The sequence below is a fragment of the Sceloporus occidentalis genome, unplaced genomic scaffold (genome assembly GCF_023333645.1).
Source record: "Sceloporus occidentalis isolate IW3139 unplaced genomic scaffold, rSceOcc1.0.p SCAF_10, whole genome shotgun sequence".
Lineage (NCBI taxonomy): Eukaryota > Metazoa > Chordata > Lepidosauria > Squamata > Phrynosomatidae > Sceloporus > Sceloporus occidentalis.
The window spans coordinates 21,649,426-21,659,972 of record NW_028316990.1 but is presented as its reverse complement, the minus strand read 5'-3'; the positions used below and the strand labels follow the sequence as shown (position 1 = coordinate 21,659,972).

Below are 10,547 nucleotides of genomic sequence, written 5' to 3'. Positions count from 1 at the left end.
GGTAACACTTATCCTTACTTTCCTGTCTTCCTTTGCTTTGTTGTTTGCTACCTCTGGAGATGACCCTTCTATTTCGTTGTGCAGAGGATATAAATAAATATATGCAGATGTTGGGGCAGGAGGGCAAAGGATTCTCCTTCTCCTGCAGCTTAGGAAGGTGGGGATGGAGCTGGATGGTGTTGGGAGTGCGCTGGGCATCTTCATGGTGCCCCCCAGAATTCCTCTCCCATGTGAGCTCAGTGTTTTGGAATTCTGGGATGAGTAGTTATTTGAAATATGTAGGGTCTGTCAGGGAGCTCTGATTGCACAGCAATCTCCCAGGATTCCATGAGTGTTAAAGTGGTGTCAAACTGCATTAATTCCACATTGTGGATGCAGCCAAAGAGAGAGAGGGGACAGGCTTCCCAGAGGAAGGACTGTCCATCCTTGGCTTTGTGGCTTTGCCTTGTCCCATGTGTGCCTCCTGTCTGATGTTGCCCCCCCTCCCTTTTCCTCTCGCTACCCATCTGCAGGTCATGTTGATTTCCATCATTGGCGGCCTGGTCATTCTTGCCTACTGCTCCCAGGCCAGCAACAAGCGCACCTACCAGGAAGTGGTGTGGGCAGTGTGCGGCAAGGTCACTGGCGTCCTGTGTGAGGTCGCCATTGCTGTCTACACTTTCGGCACTTGCATTGCCTTCCTCATCATCATTGGAGACCAACAGGACAAGAGTAAGTGTTGGTTGTTCTTTGGGGATAGGTGTGGAAGGGTACTGACATATCTCACAAGGGACCGTCTGTTTGTCTCTTGCTGGCCAGCGCTACCGAAGGGGTTGGAGCTGATTTCTCTGCCACCTTGATGCCCTCCTTGCTTAGAATGACACCGCTTTCTTACTCATCCTGCCCCTCTCAGTTCCTAAGGAGATTGGCTTCCAAAAGTATGCCAGGTAGACACCAAGCTGGGGATGGAGAAGGGACGCCACTTAAGGATGTATAAGGCATGCAGGTAGCTCTGGGGGCTAGCTGCGTCCTTTGTATGCACAGAAGCTGGCCTATCAGTGAACCAGGCAGAAGGAAGAGGGACAATGATCCAGTTTATTTTGATGGGATATAGAAGAGCAGATGAGGGCGAATGTCCACTTGTGGGGAGGTTGCTTGGTTGAAGGGCCCCAGATCTTGGGAGTGTCTTGAACGTCAATGGGAGGTGACCCTTCTTTCCATTGTCCGCAGTGGTTCTGTTCCAGTTTCCTTTCATTGGATTTTGGTTTCATAAATCTTGTTGTCCCAATTGCCCTTCTGATCAGGGCCATTCCCTGTGGGCAGGTGGGCAGCTTTTCCATGTGGACACAAACTGAATTCCTGTTTGCCTTTTGGAATATCACCCACGGACAGGAAAAACGGGACTCTGTTGTCTTGTGTACACTTGTGTTGATAGGACACAGGCCGTCCACACCGCAACTAGTGCTCTCTGTTTATGTGGCTTGTTTTTATATCCTTACCAAAACTCATGACAAAACTCATGTGTTGATGGCCAGCATCATGGCTAAAGCGATGACAAAAGGGCCTCGTGTAAATCTGTTCCCTGGCCCCACATTTGGAACCGTGCCCTTCACGCTGGGAGTGCATTCGCACTCGGGTCCCAGTAGTTCTGCAGAGAAGCGCCACCTGCGTTCCCTGCGCACCTTCCATGTTTACAAGTAGAAGCACGAGGGTTAGGGTGCTCACAGCAGGAAGCGTGGAGGAAGGGGGCATGTGGTCTTGGTTTTGGGGGGATACTGGGCTTCCTACTCCAAGACTGGGAAGTTGCTCACTCCTGGAGTGAAGGGATCTGCAAACCAAACCCTTCATAGGTCAAAGGCAGTGTGGACAGGGGTGCAGCAGCCCTTCAGATATGGTTGGAATGCAACTCCCATGATCCCCTGCCATCAGCTGTGCTGAATGGGGGCTGATGGGATGGGCAGTACAACAACTTGGTGCTTGAAGGAGCTGGTGGTGTTTTAAATTACCTAACTTGTTTCTATATGGGAAAGGGATGTGCGGTTGTACTGGCGTGCTTAGCTTCCTTTATCAACTGTATGTGAAAATGGATCGTAGGAAGATAAATGTTTGGTCTGTATACTTTGGAAAGGGAGGGATGGTCAAATGCTTTTGAGGGAGTTTCCTGGGCACTGGATTCACACAACTCTTTGTTGTCTTCTCTCCTTCGGCCCAACACTATGGTGCCATTCACAAAATTCATGTGCCGAAGGAGAGGCCTTCCTTTCCGGTGGCTTCTGGCGCTGGTTTATGGAGCCGAGCGGCTTTAACCAGAGCAAAGTAACAACGGCCGTGGCTGCATCCTACAGAAACCTCACATTTGCATTGTGGTGAGAGACTACAGCTTTCTTGCAGAGGATTCTTTCTTTATGCCCCAGGAAACTGCAGATCCCAGGTTTCCATAGGATAGCGCTACGGCAAAGTGGGACCCCAGTGCTATGACTCTCTCTTGAGGTCAATGTGAAGTTCTGGGTTGGCAGCAGGGCTCCCTTAAAATACATCACTTCCAGGGTGCCACGCGTGCTGTAGCGCATTCTCATGTTTACAACGCAGCGGGCCAGAGACCTCACAAGGTCAGTTAAATCATTTTGAATATCAAAATAATTGTGTGTGTGTGTATGTGTTATTTTTCAGGTGCTAACTCCCCCCACCCCCTTTTCATGTTTCAAGTCTACGTTGCCTGGGATTTGGGGTGGTTTCAAGGGACAATGTCATAGCGAGAAATAGCAATTACAAATAAAGATTGTGACTTCTGGATAACTTCTAATCAACTTGATATGGTGAAAAATGGCCACAGGTCAAGGAGAAGGCCACTATGTGGGCCACCTGAAGCCCACATGGAAAAGGTAGAATTAAAATGCAAATAAACAGAAGCCCAGAGCTATCTGAAAATGCAGTTGGACAAGGAACGGTGGTTTCAGGCTAATCTGGACAGAGAGAATATTGTCAGGTTTGAGTTATTTAAATTTGCACATCAATCTACAGATCTTTATAAGTGGGCCAATCCCCTTCTCTATACATTTCCATTCTGTATAGGGCTTCCAATGGGGAAGCCCATTTTGGTGAGCCAGTAACAATTCTTTCCTTATATTTTTTCCAAATTTTGAATATAGAGTTTCTAATACAATGTTCATATATCATTCTGTTTGCTTTTGCTTTTTCATACGAAAGAAATGCATGTAAACCAAACTTGAGACCTTCTGATTTTAATTCTATTAATTTTTTGTCCTTTAACGTCATCCATTCTTTTAACCAAATCAGGCAGTTTGCTTCATAATATAGTTTGAGGTTGGGAACCGCCAAACCTCCTCTTTCTTTAGCATCTTGCATTACTTTTAATTTTATTCGGGGGGTTTTCCCCTCTCAAATAAACTTTGCCAGATCTTGAAAATTTTCTCTGGTATTCTGATTGGTAAGGTTTGAAAAAGAAATAAACTTTTTGGAAGGGCACCCATTTTTACTGCTGAGATTCTTCCCAAGAATGATAGGTGTAATTTGTTCCACTTTATGAAGTTCCCTTTGATTTCTTTCCATACTTTAACATAGTTATTATCGAACAGTTCATTTGATTTCTTTGTCAATTCTACCCCTAAATAGCTAACACGTTTCTTTACTGTCATACCTGTACCCTCCTGTAATAGTAGGTCTTCTCTTGCTTTCATATTCTTCGTATTAATTGTAGATTTACTCAAGTTTACTCTACATCCGCTTACTTTTCCAAAATCAACTAAGTGTCTCATCAAAGAATCTGCATTTTCTAAGGGGCTTTCCAAATTTATCACTAAGTCCTCAGCATATGCTTCTATTTTGTATTCATACTTTTTATCTTTAGTCCTTTCAGATTTCTATCCAATTTAATTTTTCTAATCAGTGTCTCAATAACAATTAAGAATAGGAGGGGGGAGAGTGGGCATCCTTGACGGGTACCTCTTTTAATTGGAAAGGAGCTAGTTTTTTCACCATTAATAAAAATACTCACTTTTTGTTCCTTATATAGTTCTTTTATCCTTTTACAGAAATTATCACCTATATCCATTGCCTCCAGTAATGTTAGTAAGGTGTCCCATCTAACCGAATGAAACGCTTTTCGTAGGTCTATAAAGAATATGCCTGCCTGTTTGTCATTATGTCTATTATAGTATTCCAGGATATTTAAAACATATCTGACATTTTCTCTTAGTTGTCTCCCTGGGAGAAACCCTCTTTGATCTTCTCCAATCAAATTTTTGAGGCAGTTTTTAAGTCTTTTAGCCAGTATAGAGGTATAAATTTTGTAATCGGCATTCAGCAATGATATGGGCCTGTAATTGTTAGGGTCTTCAGCTTCTTGGAAAAGGAGGACACCCTGTCACTCTGAGCTAGTGAGCCTTGTCCCTGAAGACACCTGCCCAGGAAAGTACATGGCAACCAGGATTCCAAGAGAATCCTAGCCTTGCTTTTCTTTACAAAGCTTCCATCTTTGCTTTAGAATGTAGAGCTCATTCTGGTAGCCAGAGGCAGCCTTGTCACTTGGTTACTGATCAACTCCCTCCGGCTGGTGGTCAGACATCTTTCTGGCAGGTTCCTTGGCTTGGCAATGGCCTTTTTTTCACCATGCCCTCGGCAAAAGGCTTCGTCAAAGTGAGTGAGGAGGACAGGTCAAGCGGGTGGGAGGTCACTTTGGGGTTTGCCGAGTCTGCCTCCCCATTCCTTCTCTCGCTCTCATTCATTTCTCTCCTTTGCTTGCAGGGGCTCAAGAAACCTTTACAAGGGCTCAAGAAACCCATACAGGTGGTCACCAATAAAGCTTATCAAATGGCTAAGAAACCTTTTCAGAAGCTCCTCTCATTTTGCAAACATCCCAAACAGAAGGGCAAGGATCTGAGGTAAGTCCCCATTTCTTTCCTTCTCGCATTTGCTCTTAAGTAGGCAGGGAGTAATGATTATCTTCTCTGGCCTTGCTCCATTTGGTGTCTGCCTGGAATTAAAATAGAGATAGCCTTACTGTTGACTTTGGTCAATGGTGAGGTTTGATTTATAACAGCAATAGTAAATAATATTAATAATATCCTTGTCTGTCTTTCAGTCTTCCAGGGCCATAGTTAACCCACGTGGAAGAGGACATTCCTGAGACTTCTGTAGCTGAGAGCAGTGTTTCTCTGGAGGTAATGAAAGAGAGTCCTCTCTCCCCTCCCCTTTTTTTGGAGGATGGTGCTAAACTCATTCTTTCTCCTTGACAGGTTTCTGAGGATGTGTGGGAAGCACCTTTAGGGGGAGATAAGGAGAAGATGGAGGATGCCTGCTCCATGAACTCATGGGTAACAAAAGGGGGAAACTGGGGGGGGGGGGGGAGGAGGTCTGCCTTCTCCCCTGTCTTAGGAAAGGCTTTTGGGGCCCAGGGCCCCACCCCATTGTATCTCTTTTGCTTCTCATGCCTCTCCATTTCCTTACAGGATGTAGAAAGTGATAGCTGTTCAGAGGCTGATTTCAATCCTGGGCCTCATTCACACAGGTGAGTTCTTCTTATCTTGGGTCCTGGCTGAAGACTGAATGAGTGGCACATGGAAATGTCCCCTCATGTGTCTTTCTGTAGCATCCACCTGGCCCCATTTCTTTCATGGTCCCTTCCTTCCTTCCTTCCTTCCTTCCTTCCTTCTCTCCCTCCCTCATTCTTCCTGATGGGACTGTGGAGAGGTAGCACAAAGTGTGGGAAGGGGTGCATTCTCCTGGCTTGCTGTTGGCTTCCTCTCATCTCCTCTGGTGGAATAGCAACCTTCAGAGCCAGGCCCCAGGGTTTGGGTGTTCATGAGGTGCACAGGGGTGCTTCTGGAACCAAACCAAGAGCAGATAACAAGGGCCCACTGTAATAACAAGTTAATAGTACTATCCTTGTCTGTCTTTCAGTCTTCCAGGGCCACAGTTAACCCACATGGAAGAGGACATTCCTGAGACTTCTGTAGCTGAGAGCAGTGTTTCTCTGGAGGTAATGAGAAAGTCCTCTCTCCCCTCCCCTTTTTTTGGAGGACGGTGCTAAACTCATTCTTTCTCCTTGACAGGTTTCTGAGGATGTGTGGGAAGCACCTTTAGGGGGAGATAAGGAGAAGATGGAGGATGCATGTTCCATGAACTCATGGGTAACAAAAGGGGGAAACTGGGGGGGGGGGGGGGGGGGGAGGAGGTCTGCCTTCTCCCCTGTCTTAGGAAAGGCTTTTGGGGCCCGGGGCCCCACCCCATTGTATCTCTTTCGCTTCTCATGCCTTTCCATTTCCTTACAGGATGTAGAAAGTAATAGCTGTTCAGAGGCTGATTTCAATCCTGGGCCTCATTCACACAGGTGAGTTCTTCTTATCTTGGGTCCTGGCTGAAGACTGAATGAGTGGCACATGGAAATGTCCCCTCATGTGACTTTCTGTAGCATCCACCTGGCCCCATTTCTTTCATGGTCCCTTCCTTCCTTCCTTCCTTCTCTCCCTCCCTCATTCTTCTTGATGGGACAAGTTAATAGTACTATCCTTGTCTGTCTTTCAGTCTTCCAGGGCCACAGTTAACCCACATGGAAGAGGACATTCCTGAGACTTCTGTAGCTGAGAGCAGTGTTTCTCTGGAGGTAATGAGAGAGTCCTCTCTCCCCTCTGTGATGTCTGCTGTTGGAATCCAATCTTACATCACATCTCCCTTTCATGGAAATATAAAAACAATTATACACTTTAGAAAATACATTGTATACAGAATTTTAAAAACATAAGTAGAAAACATACATACAAAGAATACAATATTTCTCATTGACCTAACTTACACAAATCATAAAAGGCCACCTTAGGGCCAAGGTGCATTTTCAAGGAGTATATCTCTCTGGCCTAAACACTGGTCTACCATATGATGTTATGTATGTCGGTTGCCTATCTGTTGTTGATGTTTGCACCTCATCATTATTCTCAGGAGCCCCACCATATCCATTGGCTAATGCATCTGGTCTTACACTTCTGTCTCTGATAATTTCTGGCATCCGTTTTCTTAATTGGCATCTATTACGCCGATATATCCTACCATTAAGAGTCTTTATTTGGTATGACCGTGGTTGTTTACATTTTTCTATCACTGTAGCAGGAAGCCATCTTTCCTTGTGGTCATTAGATTGCATCCAAACTGCATCTCCCTCTTGTAATGGTTGAAGTGATCTAGCTGTCCGATCATAAAAATGTTTTTGTCTTTGTAGATCCTGATGCACATTAATAGGAATCTTAGGGCATAATAAACCAGTTGTTATGGGAAGTTTACTTCTCAACATCCTGCCCATCAACATTTGTGCAGGCGAATATGACAACCCTGTGACTGGTGTATTGCGATATTCCAACAATGCTAGATGTAAATCCCCACCAGCCTTCTTTACTTTGTTCATAAGCTGTTTGATAGACTGAATTGCTCGTTCTGCCATACCATTAGATTGTGCATATCTTGGACTACTAAAGCATTGTTCAAACCCCCATTCTTTAGCAAATGTTTTAAATTCTTGACTAGCAAATGGCATGTTATCACTCACCACTATTCTTGGTATCCCATGGCGAGCAAACACAGACTTAAGCCTACAAATTACAGTTTTGGCAGTTTTATCAGGTAGACTTATTATTTCTGGATATTTTGAAAAGTAATCAACTATCAACAGAAATGGACAGCTATCCTGTTCAAAAATATCTATCCCCACCTTTTCCCATGGCATTTCAGGAATATCATGTGGTTTGAGTGGTTCCTTTTGGTTGTTTGGAGCAAAACATGCACAAACACTACAGCTCCCTACAGCCAGCTCAATATCTCTTGACATACCAGGCCAATACATTAATTTCCTTGCTCTTTCTTTGGTCCTTTGAATCCCTTGATGGGACTCATGAAGTTCTGTAAGTACATTTTGTCTTTGACTTGTTGGAATAATCATTCTTTCTCCCATAAAAAGAACTCCATCCTGGCACCACATATGATCTTTAACTGGCCAGAAAGATTTTCCTGTCGGACTTACATCTCTCATATATTGTGGCCATCCTTGATCTAGGTATGTTTGAACCATCTTAAGCTGGGGATCACATTTTGTTGCCTCTTGTATTATACACACTTTGTCAGGATGCATTGCTAAAGCATTCACCTCATGTATTACTTTCTCATCTCCCATGGAATGCTCTTCACTAAAAGGACGATCTACAGTGGCTCTTGACAAGGTATCAGCCAGATACATAAGTTTACCAGGGGTATATACAATGTTAAGTTGATACCTTTGAAGCTGCTAAAGCATTCATTGCAATCGAGCAGGGGCACTGCCTATTGGTTTTTTACAGATTGACTCTAAAGGCTTGTGATCAGATTGAACTAACACAGTTTTACCAAACACATATAGGATTCCTTCAGCGGATCCTTCTTTGACCTCTCAGGACTTGGGAAACTAGCAAGGAGTCTAGCAAGGATGCCACTTCTCTGTCCTTCCTTTTCTCTAGACTCTGTGATGATCTGATGGATGCAGTCCTGTCATCGGCTAACTGCGATGTGGAGGCCTGTCTCAGACACTGCCTGGGCAAAATGAATTCAGGCTCATGGCTCATTCAAGACACTCAGGAGCAGCTATTGGCCAAGGTAAGGGGGCAACCTTCATAGGACTCACCCACATGGTCGGAATCCAAGGTAGCTTCCCATCTGCTGGTGGGCTTCTCTCTTTCCCCATGGTCTGCTGAGGCTACAAAGCGGTCAAAGCAGTTGGCGACTTAGTAGAGTACCATTCCAGAAACAAGCATGTGAGGCTTTGGCTCCTGTCCATATTTGCAGCGCTGGGGAATGTCATGGTCGGCCAATCCCATATGCAGGGGATAAGCAGGACTTCAACACTGTACATAGACCAACAGTAAGACAGCCTGAAGACAGAGGCTCCTCCCTCCCTAACTGTCATCGTTCGGCCTCTGGGGGAGAGAGAAGGCTGACCCAGTACCATCAGGGGCCAGCCTGAAGACAGAGGCTCCTCCCTCCCTAACTGTCATCGTTCGGCCTCTGGGGGAGAGAGAAGGCTGACCCAGTACCATCAGGGGCCAGCCTGAAGACAGAGGCTCCTCCCTCCCTAACTGTCATCGTTCGGCCTCTGGGGGAGAGAGAAGGCTGACCCAGTACCATCAGGGGCCAGCCTGAAGACAGAGGCTCCTCCCTCCCTAACTGTCATCGTTCGGCCTCTGGGGGAGAGAGAAGGCTGACCCAGTACCATCAGGGGCCAGCCTGAAGACAGAGGCTCCTCCCTCCCTAACTGTCATCGTTCGGCCTCTGGGGGAGAGAGAAGGCTGACCCAGTACCATCAGGGGCCAGCCTGAAGACAGAGGCTCCTCCCTCCCTAACTGTCATCGTTCGGCCTCTGGGGGAGAGAGAAGGCTGACCCAGTACCATCAGGGGCCAGCCTGAAGACAGAGGCTCCTCCCTCCCTAACTGTCATCGTTCGGCCTCTGGGGGAGAGAGAAGGCTGACCCAGTACCATCAGGGGCCAGCCTGAAGACAGAGGCTCCTCCCTCCCTAACTGTCATCGTTCGGCCTCTGAGGGAGAGAGAAGGCTGACCCAGTACCATCAGGGGCCAGCCTGAAGACAGAGGCTCCTCCCTCCCTGTCATCGTTCGGCCTCTGGGGGAGAGAGAAGGCTGACCCAGTACCATCAGGGGCCAGCCTGAAGACAGAGGCTCCTCCCTCCCTAACTGTCATCGTTCGGCCTCTGGGGGAGAGAGAAGGCTGACCCAGTACCATCAGGGGCCAGCCTGAAGACAGAGGCTCCTCCCTCCCTAACTGTCATCTTTCGGCCTCTGGGGGAGAGAGAAGGCTGGCCCAGCACCATCAGGGGCCAGCCTGAAGAAGAAGAGCCCTCCCTCCGGTCCATCTGCCTTGGTCCAGGCCTCAGAGGGAGAGAAGAATGCTGGACCTGATTCCCTCCCCCCTCACCATTCCCTTTATTTTATTGTATACTGTATGGTGTTTGTTTTTAATGCATTGTATGTGTAATTGTAACTTGTGTAAACCGCCCTGATCTGAGGAAGGTGCGGTATATAAATAAAAACTTTATTTATTTATTATTATTTTATTTGATTCAAGTTAGGGTTGGGGACAGAAGTTGCCAGTGGGAATGAATATAGCAATCCAAACCTCACTCTGGCTTCTCTCTCTCATTTCTGCAGGGAAATAATTGACACCACTGCAACTTCCTTCCTTCTAACCATCTGCAAAGAATGGGAGGAACCAGTTCACAACTGTGGGGAACCCAGCAAAACCAGCAGAGAGCCCCATGAATGGGGGCCAGGCAACCAAAAAGGCCGGGGGGGGGGTGACAGTTGTTATTATCATTTTTAATGTTACTTAATGATTGCCAATTATTATAGAGATTAGTGTCACTGTTAGCCTTTTGATAAAGCTGTTCTTAATGCGTTTTATGAGTAGAATAAACCCTTCTGTTTGTGGCCTTTTGCTGTGTGTTTCCTTCCCGCTTTCTCAGCTGCTTTGACCGAGGCACTGCTTCCCCCTCCGCTTCCCCCTTTGGTCCTCAGCTTCAT

The 10,547-nt window shown here is 46.3% G+C and overlaps 1 protein-coding gene across 6 annotated transcripts; it reads left to right on the top strand.

The window, feature by feature from the left end:
• Positions 1-10,457, top strand: LOC149306120 (uncharacterized). 6 transcript variants are annotated; one of them, XM_089476857.1, is made up of 11 exons: positions 1-711; positions 799-926; positions 2,394-2,588; positions 4,744-4,880; positions 5,899-5,977; positions 6,051-6,128; positions 6,270-6,328; positions 6,523-6,601; positions 7,943-8,038; positions 8,475-8,610; positions 10,176-10,457. In XM_089476857.1, exons 4-9 carry the CDS (start codon positions 4,810-4,812, stop codon positions 8,036-8,038), a joined length of 462 nt encoding a protein of 153 aa, XP_089332983.1. In that variant the 5' UTR covers positions 1-711; positions 799-926; positions 2,394-2,588; positions 4,744-4,809; the 3' UTR covers positions 8,475-8,610; positions 10,176-10,457. The 6 variants fall into 6 exon arrangements, with proteins under 6 accessions (XP_089332983.1, XP_089332982.1, XP_089332984.1 ...); XM_089476856.1 differs by lacking the exon at positions 799-926; XM_089476858.1 differs by lacking the exons at positions 799-926; positions 2,394-2,588.
• The last annotated feature ends 90 nt before the right edge of the window (positions 10,458-10,547 follow it).